This window comes from Oncorhynchus mykiss, chromosome 7 (genome assembly GCF_013265735.2).
Source record: "Oncorhynchus mykiss isolate Arlee chromosome 7, USDA_OmykA_1.1, whole genome shotgun sequence".
Lineage (NCBI taxonomy): Eukaryota > Metazoa > Chordata > Actinopteri > Salmoniformes > Salmonidae > Oncorhynchus > Oncorhynchus mykiss.
Genome location: NC_048571.1, coordinates 54,229,865 through 54,250,465, shown reverse-complemented (window position 1 = coordinate 54,250,465; position 20,601 = coordinate 54,229,865). Strand labels below are relative to the sequence as shown.

The window sequence follows — 20,601 nt, the reverse complement described above, 5'->3', positions numbered from 1 at the left end:
CCAAAAATTGCCAAAGAATCCAGCCACCCAAGCCATAGACTGTTGACTGCCACCATCCGGCAAATGGTACTGTAGCTTTGGCTCTCGGACCAACAGGCTCCGAGAAAGCTTCTACCCCCAAGCCATAGGATTGCTAAATAGCCAGACTGCCAAACAGTTAATAGCCAAACTATTTGCACTGACTTTATCTTGCACTGACCCTACGTACCCTCACTAAACTATATACTGTATACAAACCATATAAAAGCTCACACACATTAAATTGACACTCAACTGCCAAGCAGTTGCCACACCAGGCAGTGATGCAACCCGTCAGGATGCTCTCAATGGTGCAGCTGTAAAAACTTTTGAGGATCTGAGGACCCATGCCAAGTCTTTTCAGTCTCCTGAGGGGAAATAGGTTTTGTCGTGCCCTCTTCAACAACTGTTTTGGTGTGCTTGGACCATGATAGTTTGTTGGTGATGTAGATGCCAAGCAACTTGAAGCTCTCAACCTGCTCCACCACAGCCACGTAGATGAGAATGGGGGCATGCTCAGTCCTGCTCTTCCTGTAGTTTGCAATCATCTCCTTTGTCTTGATCACGTTGAGGGAGAGGTTGTTGTCCTGGCACCACAGTCAGGTCTCTGACCTCCTCCCTATAGGCTGTCTCATCGTTGTCGGTGATCAAGCCTACCACTGTTGTGTCATCAGCAAACTTAATGATAGTGTTGGAGTCGTGCCTGGCCATGCAATCATGAGTGAACAGGGAGTACAGGAGGGGACTGAGCACGCACGCCTGAGGAGCCCCCATGTTGAGGATCAGCGTGGTGGATGTGTTGTTACCTACCCTAACCAACCGCCCGTCAGGAAGTCCAGGATCCAGTTGCAGAGGGAGGTGTTTAGTCCCAGGGTCCTTAGCTTAGTGATGAGCTTTGAGGGCACTATGGTGTTGAACGCTGAGCTGTAGTCAATGAATAGCATTCTCACATAGGTGTTCCTTTTGTCCAGGTAGGAAAGGGCAGTGTGGAGTGCAATACAGATTGCATCATCTGTGGATCTGTTTGTGTGGTATTTAAATTGGAGTGGGTCTAGGGTTTCTGGGATGATGGTGTTGATGTGAGCAATGACCAGCCTTTCAAAGCATTTCATGGCTACAAACTGAGTGCTATGGGTCGGTAGTCATTTAGGCACATTACCTTAGTGTTCATGGGCACAGGGACTACGGTGGTCTGCTTGAAACATGTTAGTATTACAGATTCAGACATGAAGAGGTTGAAAATGTCAGTGAAGACACATGCCAGTTGGTCAGCGCATGCTCAGAGTACATGTCCTGGTATTCTGTCTGGCCCTGCGGCCTTGTGAATGTTGACCTGTTTAAAGGTCTTACTCACATCGGTTGTGGAGAGAGTGATCACACAGTCGTCCAGAACAGATTATGCTTTTATGCATAGCAGTTATTCATCTCGTCTGGTAGGCTTGTGTCACTGGGCAGCTCTCGGCTGTGCTTCCCATTGTAGTCTGTAATAGTTTGCAAGCCCTGCCACATCCGACGAGCATCGGAGCTGGTGTGGTACAATTCGATCTTAGTCCTGTTTTGTTGCATTGCCTGTTTGATGGTTCGTCAGAGGGCATAGCGTGATTTATTATAGTCTTCCGGGTTAGAGTCACACTCCTTTAACTTCTTGACGCTACCCACCCCTTTAGCGGGATAATTGTCATCAACAACTGCTGAATTGCGCAGCGCCACATTCAAATAATATTACTAAAAATATTTATATTCATGAAATCACAAGTGCAATATTGCAAAACACAGTTTAGCCTTTTGTTAATCCACCTGTCGTCTCAGACTTAGAAAATATGTTTTACAGCGAAAGCAATCCAAGCGTTTGTGTAAGTTTATCGATTACTAAACAAAACATTATGAACATAGCATCAAAGTAGTTTGGTCACGAAAATCAGAAAAGCAATCAAATTAATCGCTTACCTTTGATGATCTTCAGATGTTTTCACTCACGAGACTCCCAGTTACACAATAAATGTTCCTTTTGTTCCATAAAGACTATTTTTATATCCAAAATACCTCCATTTGTTTGGCGCATTATGTTCAGAAACAGGAAAGAGGAAAGAGGAAAGAGCGGTCACGACAAAAAATTCCAAATAATATCCGTAATGTCCACAGAAACATGTTAAACGTTTTTTATAATCAATCCTCAGGTTGTTTTTAAAATATATAATCGATAATATATAAACCGCAACTGTCTTTATCAGTAGGAGAGGGAGAGACAATGGCTGCCCAAACTGTTGCGCGAGCAAAACTCATGCGAACACCTGACGCGATGTTATCTTTCTTGCTCATTTTTCAAAATAAAAGCCTGAAACTATGTCTGAAGACTGTTGACACCTTGAGGAAGCGATAGGAAAGGAATCTGGTTGATATCCCTTTAAATGGAGCAAAGGCAGGCTATGGAACATGGATTTTTCAAAATAGAAGCCACTTCCTGGTGTGATTTTCCTCAGGGTTTCGCCTGCAGAATCAGTTCTGTTATACTCACAGACAATATTTTGACAGTTTTGGAAACTTTAGAGTGTTTTCTATGCTAATTATATGCATATTCTAGCATCTGGTCCTGAGAAATAGGCCGTTTACTTTGGGAACGTTATTTTTCCAAACATAAAAATAGTGCCCCCTAGCTTCAAGAGGTTAAAGTGGCAGCTCTACCATTTAGCTCAGTGTAGATGTTGCCTGTAATCCATGGCTTCTGGTTGGGGTATGTTCGTACAGTCACTGTGGGGACTACGTCCTCAATGTACTTATTGATAAAGCCAGTGATTGATGTGGTGTACTCCTCAATGACATTGGAAGAATCCAGAAACATATTCCGGTCTGTGCTAGCAAAACAGTTTAGCATCTGCTTCATCTGACCACTTTTTTTATAGACCGAGTCACTTGTGCTTCCTGCTTTAATTTTTGCTTGTAAGCAGGAATCAGGAGGATAGAGTTATGGTCAGATTTGCCAAATGGAAGACGAGGGAGAGCCTCTGTGTGTGGAGTGAACGTGGTCTAGAATTTTTTTCCCTCTGGTTGCAAATATAACATGCTGATAGAAATTAGGTCAAACTGATTTAATTTTCCCTGCATTAAAGTCCCCGGCCACTAAGAGCGCCACCTCTGGATGTTTGAGTGCGGCTTTAGTGCCAACCTTGGCCTGTGGTGGTATGTAGACAGCTACGAAAAATACAGATGAAAACTCTCTAGGTAGATAGTGTGGTCTACAGCTTATCATGAGATACTATACCTCAGGCGAGCAAAACCTTGAGACGTCCTTAAATATCATGCACCAGCTATTGTAGACGCTCCGTGTCTTACCAGAGGCTGCTCTTCTGTCCTGCCGATAGAGTGTATAACCCTCCAGCTGTATGTTCTTAATGTCGTCGTTCAGCCACGACTCGGTGAAACATAAGATAATACAGTTTTTAATGTCCCGTTGGTAGGATATCCGTGCTTTCAGTTCATCCCATCTATTTTCCAGCGATTGAACGTTAGCTAGCAGAACGGAAGGCAAGGGCAGATTAGCCACTCGTCACCTCATCTCTTTCCTCAAAACCTACATTTCCTTTTCCGGCGAATCACGGGGATCTGGGCCTGGTCGGGTGTCTGTAGTATATGTCCAGAAGCTCTTTTTGGTCATAAGAGACAGTAGCAGCAACATTATGTACAAAACAAGTTACAAACATAGCAATAGAACTAACAAAATAGCATGTTTGGTTAAGGCAGCCTTCCCCTCCGCCCTCCCTTCCATTTCACGGTAAAGTCTACACCAGTTGTATTCGGAGCTTGTGACAAATAATATTTTATTTGATATGATTTGATCTGTGGGCACCTGTACATTGTTCACCATTGTTGTTGCTACAAGGTGGAACTGGTTCTGAAGTAATCACGAAGGATTACGTGATCAGCGAAGGATCATCTAGTGGCCTACATCACATCAGGGCTCCATCCCATCAGGGCTCTTCAAAAACATTGTGCAGAAAGTGGTACCACTTAGATAGATATACATTTTTTTGGTGTGGGATTTCCTTTACTATGGGCATTGGTTTATTTCTGAATTGTTGTATTTAATTGCTTACTTGAGATTACTGTTTTTCTAAATTCTTGAAAGAAATTACTTAGGAATAATAATAATAATAATAATAATAATTTGTCTCTGAAAATACTGGTGCATATTCATTTCTGGATAAGCACCCAGCTTAATTTGATTATATACACCATTTTTTTTATTTAACCAGGCAAGTCGGTTAAAGAACAAATTCTTATTTACAATGACTGCCAAAGAACATTGGGGTTAACTGCCTTGTAGAACAACAGATAATTAACTTGTCAGCTTGGGGATTTGACCTAGCAACCTTTCAGTTACTGTCCCAATGCGCTAACCACTATGCTACCTTCCACCCAGTAAATCTATGGTTACAAATGCGTGATTTATTAACAAGCCTGAGTAATGTGCACATATCCAGTTTAAATATTCATTGGAATATTAATGTATGTTTCCAACTCCTCAATAATAACTTTATACAAAGGTTACATTTTAGCACCAATTGCCACTTACAGGGAGGAGATACAGTATGTTACTCAAATTAGATCATATGGACACTTGGAGTCAGAACGCCCTACAGTCTGATAAGTAGCTTATCACCATCAATGACAGAAAGCTGTTATGGATATTATTGAGTCCAATTTTACACAGGAGGTTCATTTGTCAAGGAGGTAATTTGTCTGTGATTATGAGCAAGCCACAAAGGACAACACCTCTAACAATCTCTTGGGAGACTGAAACAAATGAGAGGCCATGCATACATTTAGACTGATTACTTTGGGACCCCTTAGCACATAATAAAAAATGTACAAATCCATTAAATAGTTATCACTAAATTACTTTCTGTGAAAAGGAGCCAAGAATGACCTAGGTGACCTTCTCCTTTTGTCCTTTCTCCCTCGTACCCTGGAGATGTGGACTTGAGACCTGCACGCTGAGTAAAAAGGGATGTTGGGAGTATGCCTTGTTCAAACACTGTCTACAGAGCACTAAATCCCTTAATTAGCAGGCCTGGGAGAGCAGTCCCCAGGGAGCTCTGTTAAACGTGGTCCTGCTCCACACACTCTCCAATCCCATTTGCAGTTTTTTTTTTAAGACTTCAGGGTAATGGTGCTTGAGGGTGTGCAGAGGAAGCGGTAGGAGGGAGAGGGGGGCTTGGACAGTCAGTGGTATAAACCGTTCTGTAGAGTTGACTGAGAAGGGAAAATAAATAGTTTTCCACTTTGTTATATTTCTTTAGAGTTGATAGATGTAGGAGAAGGGGCTGTATCTTTGAAAGCTCTGACCTTGTCGTAGCCAAAAAGTTCAGAGCAGAGTTTTACCATACACCCTTTCAAATGTAGTGGTTGATAAGATTAATATCCTGGATTTGAGGGCCTTTGTCCTTTTGATTCTCTTCCCAGGCCTTCTCTCAAATGTCCTCTCAAACACGCTTTGCCTTTGTGTTTAATGCCGTGACAAATATTGCTACTGAGGCTCTAGCAGTCAGGATGCAAAGGCACAAAGTTAAGCAGCATGTGCAAAGAACTAGAATGTGAGGCTTTACATGTACAGAGAAAAGGCAGAAATGTTCAATATTATTTGTGTTTAACATCATTGAGGCCTGGTCTATCCAGTTGCGCTCAGTTTTTTTTTTTTTTTTTTTACAAACCTCAGCTGTCAAAGACATTGACATCCTCTTCAAAGTGTAAATATTACTCTGCCATGGATTTCTTACACAACAAGGGGATGTTGTTTTTTAATATGAAATTACTTGGTCACTGTTCACGTGTGTCTAGAAAACTTAGCTGCTATGGCTTTTCCGCTTACCACATTTTACAAGTGTTTTTACATACAGTAGACGTTCTACCATGCAGTAGAAATTCTAGTTTCAATCTGGAAATGGAATGAAGTTGAAGAGGAATTGTGAAATGCAGAAAGAGGAATAAAAACAATTGAGAACTGATTAGATAAATGTTAGGCTACTGTACATTTAATGTTAGGCTCTACTGTTAGCCCTGGCCATCTGCACCTGTGATGCTTCTAACAGCTAATCATGCTCCTGTTTGAGACCGGCCTCTGTTAGACAGCTAATGGAGTTGTCTAATATTAATTTCCAGCCATACGTCCTGCATCAATAAGCAATTAAGAGGTGTGGAAATGAAAGGCACTCTGGCCAGCAGACGTTTTCTCCCTTTGTTTTAATCAATTAATCGCTTTGGCATCTTTGTTTGAAACCCCCAAATGGATTTAGACGTAAAAGTGACACATGAAACGTCTCTATTCCCAGGCCAGCACTACTGATGTGGGATCTTATCAATTGAGAGATTCATGGAGGAACTCCCACTGGGCTCTCTTTTAACCCTCTCCCCTGGTTTCACACACTGTTTCTATTTCCTATAAAGGCTCAGAGAAGTCAAACGGACCAGAACAGTGCTACTGCCGCATTCTGCTTCCTTTACGCCGGGTGTGAAGGGAAATTCACAGGAAGTGTTTCATGTGATAATATAGCAGACAGAATATCTAATGCCACCCACAAGAATGCAGCAACTGGGAAAGCATTAAACATTCAGAGTAGCAAGGAAATGCAGATGTCTTAGACATAGACATCCTCCTCAACTGATGTTGTCACTGTGACAGCCATCTGAATTTACATAGTGATTCATCCATTTATTCAACTCAACCCCTTTTCACATGCCTGGTCATCCACTTCTATATCAGCCTTGATTGATTTGTTATTGATTTACACATTCAGTGAAAGGTTGCTATCTTAGGAACTTGCATTCAAAAAAGCATCACCAGTATATTGTAATATGTATCACATGTTAAGCATCTCATTTGATGTGGGGTCTATTTCCTTTTTCCTCAGCTTAACTCCCATTGCTCCACTCTGCTGTGAAGTTGTGCTCACATGTTTTACTTTTGCAGTGACAAGCTTGTAGGTTTCCCCTAAGACAGCCAGACGATAGACTGCTGATACTGTATGATATGCATGCGCTCCGCTCCACATCTTCAACCAGCCCCATTGGACCACAGGATCCCCTGTGTTCAGGTGATCCTGAACACAGCATAGGGCCCTAGCCAACAGCCCTGCTTTATGACACAAACAAAACTGAGAACACAGTGTCAATGTATTTAGCTGTCATGCGTTGTTGCCTAACCTGTCCTTTTCTCTTTCCACAGCACCTCCAAACAACATCTCAGTTTCGGCAGAGAACTGTCCAGCTCCATTCAGCCGGTACCAGGCCCAGAACTTCACACTGCTGTGCACTGCAAAGGGAGGCAAACCTGCACCTTCAGTGAGTCACATTTAGGCACTTGAACATGCTAAGCAGTGCACATACAGTGCAGTATATATAGGGACAGACACACATATGACTTGAAGCCAATTCACTGTTAACAATAATTCTGAAAGGTTCCAGTCATGTGTACCCCACCGCATTGAGCCATGACCACAGTCACGGTTGAAGTATACAGTATGAGGAAAAGTAGTTGTAGAGGGGGATGTTTGAAGAGATGCATTTCTATGGACGTTTGACTTGTGAATCATAATTACTACAAATACACCAGGCAAAGTAATCACTATAGAGATGATTTAAAAAAAAATTATCAACCAGAGACACATGTGTTAGGATCATTAATCTTATCACAAAGTGAATCAATAATAATGATTGTACCAGGAATTGCCATTAGACATCGTAATGGCCCCCAATGCTATTCCCTCAACTTTTTGAGATGGCAGACAGGGTAGTAGAGATAGCTGAATCCTCATGCTCCTCTGTCTTCTAGCATATGAGCTGCTTGAGTGAAGCCTCTCGCTGTTCATCCCTACTGGTCCATTAATCATGGTCCACGGGTGTATCATAATGTATTCCAGATCCATCCCACAGCTTATCTCCTGCAATTATGAACCCAGTGAGAGGTGAATACAAGGTGAACATTATTTCCGTCTCTCAGGTACTGACTGACTGGTTATATAAAGCCACATGAGTACATTCAATGGTCTTCCTAGCACTCTGGTATAAGGATCCCACAGTCATTACACTCTTGCGCTGCTGGACTTCTCTACCAACCTTGTTGGAGGAAATGAGATAGATCTGAAAGGCCATCTCTCCAAATATGCCTGTACTCTGTTCATTAGACTCCCTGAGTAGCCCTGGTAATAGGGAGAATCAACTCATGCAATCGGTTAGAAATTTGGTTTCAGAGATTGTGATGACTCATCAAATCACTGATGCTTCTACGGACTTGGTCAGACTGTAATCTTCTGTCTAAATACATATAGAAGGTAGTATAAAAAGGGTAAATGCTGACCATGCATGGCCATTATTTGCTCTTCCTGCTCTGGAGCAAATATCAAATATCAAATCAAATCACATTTTATTGGTCAAATACACATGGTTAGCAGATGTTACTGCGAGTGTAGCGAAAGGCTTATGCTTCTAGATCCGACAGTGCAGCAGTATCTAACAGGAAATATCTAATAATTCCACTACAAAAAACCTAATATCTAACAATTTCCACAACAAAACCTAATACGCACAATCTAGTAAAGGAATTACATGAGAATATATAAGTATAAAATATATGGATGAGCAGTGACAGAGCAGCTAAGATGCAATAGATAATAAAGAATAGATATTGAAGGATACAGTATACATGATACACTAATGAGATGAGTAATACGAGATAAGTAAACATTCTTAAAGTGGCAAAAAGTGAGAAGTTATTTTCTTGACTCCACACTCCGAGGGCCCTCACCTCCTTTCTGTAGGCTGTCTTGTCATTGTTGGTAATCAAGCCTACCACTGTTGTGTCCTCTGCAAGCTTGATGATTGAGTTGCAGGCGTGCATGGCAACGCAGTCGTGGGTGAACAGGGAGTACAGGAGGGGGCTGAGCATGCACCCTTGTGGGGCCCCAGTGTTGAGGATCAGCGGAGTGGACATGTTTCCTACCTTCACCACCTGGGGCGGCCCGTCAGGAAGTCCAGGACCCAGTTGCAACGAATGGGGTCGAGAGCCAGGGTCTCAAGCTTATTGATGAGTTTGGAGGGTACTATGGTGTTGAATGCTGAGCTGTAGTCAATGAACAGCATTCTAAAATAGGTATTCCTCTTGTACAGATGGGATAGAGCAGTGCGCAGTGTGATGGCGATTGCATAGTCTGTGGACCTATTGGGGCGGTAAGCAAATTGAAGGGGGTCTAGGGTGACATGTAGGGTGGAGGTGATACCTATGATCCGTGACTTATCTCTCAAAATACTTGATGACAGAGGTGAGTGCTACGGGGTGATAGTCATTTAGTTCAGTTACCTTAGCTTTCTTGGGAACAGGAACAATGGTGGCCATCTTGAAGCATGTGGGGACAGCAGACTGGGATAGGGATTTATTGAATATGTCCGTAAACACACCAGCCAGCTGGTCTGCGCATGCTCTGAGGACGTGGCTAGGGATGCCGTCTGGGCCGGCAGCCTTGCGAAGGTTAACACGTTTAAATGTCTTACTCAAGTTGCTTCTTTAATCAGGACAACAGTTTTCAGCTGTGCTAACAATAATTGCAAAAGGGTTTTCTAATGATCAATCAGCCTTTTAAAATGGTAAACTTGGATTAGCTAACACCACGTGCCATTGGATGGAGTGGTGGTTGCTGATAATGGGCCTCTGTACGCCTATGTAAATATTCCATTAAAAATCTGTCGTTTCCAGCTACAACAGCAATTTACAACACTAACAATGTCTACACTGTATTTCTGATCAATTTTATGTTATTTTAGTGGACAAAAAATGTGCTTTTCTTTCAAAAACAAGGACATTTCTAAGTGTCCACAAACATATGAACGGTAGTCTCATGTTTGAGCCGTTGAATTGCGACTCCACTTTGTCTCTGTACTGACACTTTTCTTGTTTGATTGCCTTACGGAGGGAATAACTACACTGTTTGTATTCGCCCATATTTCCAGTCGCGTTGCCATGATTAAATGTGTACGTGCTTTCAGTTTTACAATATGCTAATCATTATAGAAGGCTATTAGATTATTCACAGAGATTTATTCGATTGGGCTTGTTAATGCACTTTATGCCCTAACATATCCCGTTAAAACCTACCGAGGTCATTTTTACCATTCATATCTACAGTTGAAGTCGGAAGTTTACATACACCTTAGCCAAGTACATTTAAATTCAGTTTTTCATCATTCCTGACATTTAATCCTGATAAAATTTCCCTGTCTTAGGTCAGTTAGGATAACCACTTTATTTTAAGAATGTGAAATGTCAGAATAATAGTAGAGAGAATGATTTATTTCAGCTTTTATTTCTTATATCACATTCACAGTGGGTCAGAAGTTTACATACACTCAATTTGTATTTGGTAGCATTGCCTTTATATGATTTAACTTGGGTCAAACGTTTCGGGTAGCCTTCCACAAGCTTCCCACAATAAGTTGGGTGAATTTTGGCCCATTCCTCCTGATAGAACTGGTGTAACTGAGTCTGGTTTGTAGGCCTCCTTGCTCGCACACACTATTTCAGTTCTGCCCACAAATGTTCTATAGGATTCAGGTCAGGGCATTGTGATGGCCACTCCAATACCTTGACTTTATTCATGACATCTTCATGATGCCATCTAATTTGTGAAGTGCACCAGTCCCTCCTGCAGCAAAGCAGCCCCACAACATGATGCTGCCACCCCCGTGCTTCATGGTTGGGATGGGGTTCTTCGGCTTGCAAGCCTCCCATTTTTTCCTCCCAACATAACGATGGTCATTATGGCCAACCTATTCTATTTTTGCTTCATCAGACCAGAGGACATTTCTTCAAAAAGTACAATCTTTGTCCCCATTTGCAGTTGCAAACTACAGTCTGGCTTTTTGATGGCGGTTTTGGAGCAGTGGCTTCTTCTTTGCTGAGCGGCCTTTCAGGTTATGTCGATATAGGACTCATTTTACTGTGGATATAGATACTTTTGTACCTGTTTCCTCCACCATCTTCACAAGGTCCTTTGCTGTTGTTCTGGGATTGATTTGTACTTTTCGCATCAAAGTACGTTCATCTCTAGGAGACAGAACGTGTCTCCTTCCTGAGCGGTATGAAGTCTGTGTCCTCCCATGGTGTATATACTTGTGTACTATTGTTTGTACAGATGAACGTGGTACCTTCAGGCGTTTGTAAATTGCTCCCAAGGATGAACCAGACTTCTGAAGGTCTACAAAAAAAATGCTGAGGTCTTGGCTGATTTCATTTGATTTTCCCACGATGTCAAGCAAAGAGACACTGATTTTGAAGGTAGGCCTTGAAATACATCCACAGGTACACCTCCAATTGACTCAAATTATGTCAATTAGCCTATCAGAAGCTTCTAAAGCCATAACATCGTTTTCTGGAATTTTCCAAGCTGTTTAAAGGCACAGTCAACTTAGTGTATGTAAACTTCTGACCCATTGGAATTGTGATACAGTGAGTTATAAGTGAAATAATCTGTCTGTTAACAATTGTTGGAAAAATTACTTGTGGCATGCACAAAGTAGATGTCCTAACCTGTCACGCCCTGGTCTTAGTATTTTGTGTTTTGTTTATTATTTTGGTCAGGCCAGGGTGTGACATGGGTTATTTATGTGGTGTGTTTTGTCTAGGGGGTTTGTTGTAGGTTATGGGATAGTGGTTAGTGGGGTTGTCTAGAAAAGTCTATGGTTGCCTGGAGTGGTTCTCAATCAGAGGCAGGTGTTTATCGTTGTCTCTGATTGGGAACCATATTTAGGCAGCCATATTCTTTGAGTGTTTTGTGGGTGATTGTTCCCGTCTCTGTGTTTGTTTGCACCAGATAAGGCTGTTTAGGTTTTCACGTTACGTTTATTGTTTTGTATTGTTTGTGTTTATCTTTTATTAAAGATGTATCGAAATAACCACGCTGCATTTTGGTCCGCCTCTCCTTCAACACAAGAAAACCGTAACAGAATCACCCACCACTACAGGACCAAGAGGCGTGGTGACAGGCAGCGGAAGTAGGAGCAGCGAAATCCAGATTTCTGGACATGGGAGGAGATATTGGATGGTAAAGGACCCTGGGCTCAGCCTGGTGAATATCGCCGCCCCAAAGAAGAGCTGGAGGCGGCGAAGGCGGAGAGGCGCTGGTATGAGGAGGCAGCACGGCGACGCGGATGGAAGCCCGAGAGTCAGCCCCAAAAATGTATTGGGAGGGGGCACACAGGGAGTATGGCGAAGCCAGGTAGGAGACCTGTGCTAACTTCCTGTGCTTACCGGGGTGCTAGAGAGACCGGGCAGGCACCGTGTTATGCTGTGGAGCGCACGGTGTCTCCAGTGCGGGTGCATAGCCCAGTGCGGTACATACCAGCTCCGCGTATCGGCCGGGCTAGAGTAAGCATCGAGCCAAGTGTCATGAAGCCGGCTCTACGCATCTGGTCTCCAGTGCGTCTCCTTGGGCCGGCTTACATGGCACCAGCCTTGCGCACGGTGTCCCCGGTTCACCTGCATAGCCCGGTGCGGGCTATTCCACCTCGCCGCACTGGCAGGGCAACCGTGAGCATTCAACCAGGTAAGGTTGGGCAGGCTCGGTGCTCAAGAGCTCCAGTGCGCCTGCACGGTCCGGTCTTTCCTGTACCACCTCCACACACCAGCCCTCCGGTGGCAGCTCCCCGCACCAGGCTTCCTGTGCATGTCCTCGGCCCAGTACCACCAGTGCCAGCACCACGCACCAGGCCTATAGTGCGCTATGCCTGTCCAGCGCTGCCAGAGCCTTCCTCCTCTCCAGCGCTGCCGGAGTCTCCCACCTGTCCAGCGCTGTCAGAGCCTTCCTCCTCTCCAGCGCTGCCGGAGTCTCCTGCCTGTCCAGCACTGCCAGAGCTGCCAGTCTGCAAGGAGCCGCCAGAGCTGCCAGTCTGCAAGGAGCCGCCAGTCTGCAAGGAGCCGCCAGAGCCGCCAGTCTGCATGGAGCAGCCAGAGCCGCCAGTCTGCATGGAGCAGCCAGAGCCGCCAGTCTGCATGGAGCACCCAGAGCCGCCAGTCTGCATGGAGCACCCAGAGCCGCCAGTCTGCATGGAGCAGCCAGAGCCGCCAGTCTGCATGGAGCAGCCAGAGCCGCCAGTCTGCATGGAGCAGCCAGAGCCGCCAGTCTGCATGGAGCAGCCAGAGCCGCCAGTCTGCATGGAGCAGCCAGAGCCGCCAGTCTGCATGGAGCAGCCAGAGCCGCCAGTCAGCATGGAGCAGCCAGAGCCGCCAGTCAGCATGGAGCAGCCAGAGCCTCCAGTCAGCATGGAGCAGCCAGAGCCGCCAGTCAGCCAGGATCCGCCAGGATCCGCCATTTAGCTAGGATCCGCCATTTAGCCAGTATCCGCCAGTCAGCCAGGATCTGCCGGAACCGCCAGTCAGCCAGGATCTGCCAGAACCACCAGTCAGCCAGGATCTGCCAGAGCCATCAACCTGCCTGAGCTTCCTCTCAGTCCCGAGCTACCCCTCAGTCCCGAGCTGTCCCTCAGTCCCGAGCTGTCCCTCAGTCCGGAGCTGTCCCTCAGTCCCGAGCTACCCCTCAGTCCCGAGTTACCCCTCAGTCCCGAGCTGTCCCTCAGTCCGGAGCTGCCCCTCAGTCCAGTGGGGCCCTTGGTGAGGGTTACTAGGCCAAGGTCGGCAGCGAGGGTCGCCAATCTAAGGACGCGTATTAAGCGGTCTAAGACTTTGTTGGAGTGGGGTCCACGTCCCGCGCCGGAGCCACCACCGTGGACAGACACCCACCCGGGGGGGGGGGGGGGGGGGGGGGGTTCTGTCACGCCCTGGTCTTAGTATTTTGTGTTTTCTTTATTATTTAGGTCAGGCCAGGGTGTAACATGGGTTATTTATGTGGTGTGTTTTGTCTAGGGGTTTGTTGTAGGTTATGGGTTGTCTAGAAAAGTCTATGGTTTTCTGGAGTGGTTCTCAATCAGAGGCAGGTGTTTATCGTTGTCTCTGATTGGGAACCATATTTAGGCAGCCATATTCTTTGAGTGTTTCATGGGTGATTGTTCCTGTCTCTGTGTTTGTTTGCACCAGATAAGGCTGTTGTCACGTTCTGACCTTGATTTTCCGTTGTTTTGTATTTATTTAGTATGGTCAGGGCGTGAGTTGGGTGGGCAGTCTATGTTTGTTTTTCTATGTTTTGGGGCATTTCTATGTTTTCGGCCTAGTATGGTTCTCAATCAGAGGCAGGTGTCATTAGTTGTCTCTGATTGAGAATCATACTTAGGTAGCCTGGGTTTCACTGTGTGTTTGTGGGTGATTGTTCCTGTCCCTGTGTTTGTTGTCACAGGATAGGCTGTATAGGTTTTTCACGTTCCGTTTGTTGTTTTGTAGAGTTAAGTTATTTCATGTATCGTTCATTTTCCATTAAAGAAACATGAGTAACCACCACGCTGCTTTTTGGTCCGCTTCTCCTTCGACAGACGAACGTCGTTACAGCTGTTTAGGTTTTCACGTTACGTTTATTGTTTTGTATTGTTCGTGTTTATCTTTTATTAAAGATGTATCGAAATAACCACGCTGCATTTTGGTCTGCCTCTCCTTCAACACAAGAAAACCGTAACATAACCGACTTGCCAAAACTATAGTTTGTTAACAAGAAATTTGTGGAGTGGTTGAACAATGAGTTTTATTGACTCCAACCTAAGTGTATGTAAACTTCCGATTTCATCTGTATGTATCATTCAAACGATTCAATAAATAACCTTTGAACTTTTAACTGTTAGGCTGTAGGAAATTTGACAAGAAACCTGCCTTTTTATACTGAGTATTATTTAATCCCATGTCTTTAAAAATAAATCATCACTAAGCCAGCCCAAGCATAGATCAGGGACTCAATACAAAAGCACTCAGAGCTTCAAGCATTAAGAGGAGGCAAGTAACATTCATTACGTTACGTTTTTCAGGATGAAGATTGAGAGGTATGAGTGGGCAGAGAGCGCTATGAGGAGGAAACTGGTTGACCAGGAGAGTCGTCTCCAAGGAAATCTAACCATTTCAGTCAAAGCAACTGTGCTTGAAGTACTGTATGAATAATTTGTCTGTGTTTGTAACATAGCTAAGCTATGATTCTAAGTAGTGGCGAATAATTGTGTTGACTCCAGAAGAAGTTGTAATGCCTCTGTGGAGAGTTAATCACCCTGCCAGAATTGCCCAGTGCTGTAGGACTAAATCAAACCCCAGTAAACATATTTTGACAGTGTTCAGAGATAGATTTTATAACAGGAGTGTCTCTTGACTCCTCATCCTGCACATTTCTCTTTTTAATCTCCTTGAAGATCTAGTGCTGTGGTCCAGTGGATGAAAGCATTGATAATAATAAAAGTCAAATAAGAAGAAATCACCAGCATAGTATTTCCAATGTTTGCAACTTTTTTTGTGCATATTAGAAACTAACCAGAGGAAAACACAGGGATCTCACATGGTACTGTCCAGTACCTTTTAGGGCACATGTGTAGATAAAGAGAGTAATGGTACATTTTTGTACCCAACATTTTGAATATGAAGGTACAATAATCACACTCTCAAAAATGAGGTAAGGTGTGAAGCTACATTTCTGTTTCCAAGGGTACAAATGTATTTTGTGTACCCTCAGTACCCACCATAAGGTACAATGACACATGTTTTGCCACAGACAAGAAACTAACGGCTTTGTCACTGAGGTGGTACGCTTTGTACCATAATCATTATCATATTTCCTAGAATGCTCTACTGCACATAGATTTTTTAAGTAATTGTTTTTAATATCTGCGTTTTTACATGTACATTGATTGATAGATTAATCTTATGCTACACAAAGATAAACAACATACATTTTTCTAAACTAAACCAATCAGTTAGTTAGATTTTATGCACCCATTACTGAAATGGTTGTTCCAGTTTAAATGGTTTAAGCAGTCTCCTCACAATGTTCCTAATCCCCATAATGAATGAGGGTTGCAGGTGAATCAAAATTCCAACTGTTGGATATCCTAATTCTGTCTGGATTCCAATAGGAACTACATATCACTTTGAAAGCAGTATAATGTAACTTGCAAGTAGAGTTGCAAAATCCTGGTAACTTTCTCAAATTTCCCACGTTTTCCAGAAATCCCTTTTGGAAGATTCCTGAAAATGGGAGGGAATAAGCAGGAAATGCATCAACAAGGATTTCTTGAAAATCTAGGTATCTTGGGAAAGATCCGGGTATCTTGCAACCCTACATGTATGCCTGATGTGCCTGAAATTGAATGAATTCAACAACTCTACAATTCCCTCAAAGGCAAGGCACACTGGGAAACTATATTGGAGGCATGGCTTAGTGTGGCTTTTTGTGTTGTACCTGTTTAAGTGGTCTATGGTGGAGGTACATTTTGTCACTTACTAGGAGCATCCCACTGGGAACACGCTGGTTGAATCAGCGTTGTTTCCATCTCATGTTGAACCAACGTGGAATAGATGTTGAATTGACATCTGCGCCCAGTGGGATATGGCTTTGTCACTGTGGGGGTTCCCCAGTTCCTACCTCAGATATGAACTGGGGGAAATGATGTTCCTATAACTAAAAGGTACGAAGGATGACCTTACAGGATACAAACCAAGTGACAAGCAGTTGTTCTCCTTTAAGAACAAATCTAAACCTTTTTTTCTGAGAGAATACTGAGGCCTTTCTGCCTTTTGATGACACTAATTTTCTCTTTGTCAGTGCTGTTGCCTGGCATATTAATACAAAACTAGCTGTTGTCAGCTCTATTTTCTGTCATATCTTTGCAAGCCCAGTCTTAGATGCTTTTCTAAATGTTTATCAAAGCATGTTCTGTGTTTATACAAACACCATTTAACTGGTCAACAGTTTTGGTTAGCCTACATCCTTTCACATTGCAGCTTATGTGCTCAGCCGCCATTTGTTTCTAGGCAGGAGTTTTTTAGGTTGAGGCCAGTGGTGTAGTGGAGGGTAAATGCAAGTTTACCCATAATTTGCAGAAAACTCATGTATTTTTTCACTGCAACTAAAGATCGTTTTACCCACATATTTTTGTACCACTACATCACTGGTTGAGACAAAATGTAACATGTAAGCGTAATCAATGGCTGTATACAAAGAGCTGTGCACTGACTGTGCATTCCTTTCTTTCACCAGTTATTCACCAGAACGCTTCATTTGTCTGCTTGTAGCTTATTATACAAGGAACAAGCATGTTGTTGTTGTCACCAGGTACTGTAGAAGGTACATCATCTTCCGTTTTAGATACTTTTAACAAGCTATTCACATAATAGTAATAGTTCTCATGACATCCATTACAGAATCCTCAGAGCACAAGTAACCATTGATTGAAAACGGGAAGGATAATGACAGCTAAATAATGAGAGATGATTAAGCTTCTTTCTCTTTCACTGTCTCACTCTCTCTCTCTCATGTGCTCTCTCTCTGTCTCTCGCTTTTTTACTCTCTGTCTCTCTCTCTCTCTCTCACACGCCTTCTGACAGCACAATGATTCATTGTGGCAACATTAAGGTATATTTGGGCCATTGAGTGAAGAGAAAGGGTTATTGTTACTAGGGCTGCAAAGGGAGGGTATATTACTGGAAACCTTCATTGTTTGCCAGTAAATTACCTTAATTTAGGTATTTCTCAAGGATTGTATATAATCTATAACAATACATCTAGTGGTCCTTTTGGGTAGTTGTTATTTTTACAGGTGTCTGTAATTCTATCTTTTTATTTAACTAGGCAAGTCAGTTAAGAACAAATTCTCATTTACCATGACAGCCTACCTCAGCCAAACCCTAACGTGCGCCATCCTATGGGACTTCAAACACAGCCGGTTGTGATACAGCCCAGGATCGAACCAGGGTCTGTAGTGACGCCCTTAGCACTGAGATGCAGTGCCTTTGACTACTGCGCCACTCAGGAGCTCTTTCTGGCCCTCTTTGTGGCCTCAGCACATGTAAAATATATGAAATAGTTAAATAAGATGATTTTCAAATAAAAAAAGTAGAATGACAGAGCTGTTAAACAATATCCTAAATATAAAGCATCAACTTAGTGAATATCATTGGTATTTAATGTGAGGGTTTCAACATTAAATAAATCTATATATATATTTTAACATTTTTATTTATTTTAGTATGTCAGGATGTATTTGTTGTAAATGTTTTGGCATCAAACTGGTAGCAGTTGTGAAAAAAGTAAAATGTTAGACCATATGGTTCAAGAGAAAATAGTCTATCTACAGCCACTCATGGCCAATATGGACACAGATATACAAAATGAATACTATATATTTTTTAAAATTATTATTTTATTTTATTTAAGTTAGTCAAGTATAAATTACCAAAGTTATGATAGATTGTCATAGATTGTCTGTTAATTACCAAAATTACTGAAGATTCCAGTAACTTTGGTAAGGTACCGGTACCTTTCAACGCTAATTGTTATGTTTCAAATGAGCTTTGTAGTCGAGGTGTTAGGGCCAGGGGGTTAAGGCTGGCACTATCTGAAGTGCAGGTGCTTTTCATCAATGTCTATTCACAGGCGTAATGCAGAGCCTACCTCATGCCGCACACGCACCAGCTTAATTTTGCCACCACCAATGCATTGCGCTTTGGCGGGCGTTCAGAATGACTTCCTTGTTTGTTTGTCGAAGCTCTCTCGAATCCGACTGAAGCAGGTGGTGTGTGCTCTGACTCCATTGTCTGAAGCATTTGGGGATGTAGAACAGAGGCGTGATTGATAATCACTTAATTCCACTGTGAAGGGCCATGCATAAAGACCATTGAAAACCACAAACAGCTTCTCATTACAGCACAGCTACCACTGCCCACTGTCTAAATTACAGCCAGCAGCAAGACTCATATGCTGACCCCCCCAAATAATTGCCTGCTCAAGACATCTCTGTAACAATGGGGTTTTCATTGCCTTGAGCATGCTGATTAGGCCTAACCTAAAGTAAGTGAAACTGGACGGTTAGGTATTTTAGGTAGGTGGATCAGTTTGACTTGTGAATATGAAGATATCTTCTACCTCTTCTACCTAAGGTGCATTTACAAATTTAAAGCAACGTTAGAGTGATCAGTGTATTTCTTTCATAATGTGACCGAGGATTTCATAAAAGGGAATCCATGAAATGTAACAAAAGGTATTTTTCCCACCACTATGTAGTAATTGTAAGCTATGCGTATAGTAAACCAATAAAATACAGAATAATTCCTATTCAATCATTGAAACCATTTTTAAAGCCTTCTATCTCCCAGAGAGTACCGTCTATCACGCATATGCAGTACCTGTGTGTGAATTATTGAGCCACTTCAAGATAACATAAAGAAGAATCTAAAATAATAATGGGATTGTATATACATGTGTAATGATGCTCTCTCACTGGCACCTGAGGTTCATATGATGCAAACCTTCCAGGCCTAACACAAGGTATCCTCACTCTTACTGTCTTGGAGAACATGCAGGGAAACTAAGGCGTGCCAAAGATTCCTTTGGTACAAAACAACCTTGAGAGCAACAGTTTTCTCTGTCAAAATGTATAGTATTTTAATTAAAGAAAGCATAAATAAACTGAATGTACAGTAGTATTAACCTTGGAGATCACTACACTTAGTTTTTACAGCATTGGCTGAGTCCTTGTGACTTACAATGGGTACAGCACTCACTTCATTGTTTGGGAAAGTAGGAGAGATAGTGCCCCACACTGGTCAGGAGTAGATACATAAGATGGGACTGCATCAAATGTGCCATTGCTTCTGCAAATCTTGATCATATTTCCCCTCTCTGAATAGGAATGACACATCATAGAGCTTGCCTTTTTTGTATGTTCTGGATCAAAACAGTGGTGATTTATAGATTCAGAACTTTTTTAAATGTCAATGTAGCCAGCCATTCCATCACCAGTGACATAATTAAATGCTTACAGCCCACACAATTTTTTCCCAAGAGCAAACAAGCACAAGTTCATTACATTATCCTTTTTCTCCACATTTCTTACCAAATTGGTTTTCTACAATACCCAAACAAAATTATTTTTTATTGTGCAGGTAGGTAGTACAGAAGGTGATGGTGGGAGTAAGGTCAATGATTAGCTGATACTCTAGAGTTGTGAAAGTTGTTAAACGGAGTCAGTTTAGGAGGCGTTGAGGTCAGTACATACCAGAACCTACAGTGCTCTTTATCTCCCTTGATGTTTCAGGTATAGGCCTACACAGTGCAGTCAACTGATTAGTTAATTTATATTCAAGGCTCTGTATTTGTATTTGTGTTACTACTGTACAATATACACTGTAGTACTATTGTATTATCTTGTTACTTGCATGGATACTGTACATGCATTGTTGTGCTACACAAGGAGATATAGTACACCATATGGAGGAGTCAGTTTAATCCCTTGATCATTGTTTAACCAATGGCTGTGGACTGTCTATGATGTGCTGTAGGTGAAAGCCTATAAACCTGAAAGTGTTGTGTTCATGTTAGGAAGAGTGTTGGTTGTCTGTTTCCTCCCTATTGTTCACATGGAGCCATACAGAGTCAATCCCCAGGAGCATGGCCTTACGTCACA

General features: G+C 42.7%; 1 protein-coding gene across 2 annotated transcripts in view; it reads left to right on the top strand.

The window, feature by feature from the left end:
- Positions 1–20,601, top strand: part of LOC110528004 (immunoglobulin superfamily member 21) — a 282,540-nt gene that overhangs the window by 234,748 nt on the left and 27,191 nt on the right. For both annotated transcript variants that reach the window (XM_021609765.2, XM_021609767.2), the window contains exon 5: positions 7,238–7,353. In XM_021609765.2, the coding sequence (XP_021465440.1) occupies positions 7,238–7,353 (116 nt within the window). The remainder of the gene's footprint in view (positions 1–7,237; positions 7,354–20,601) is intronic.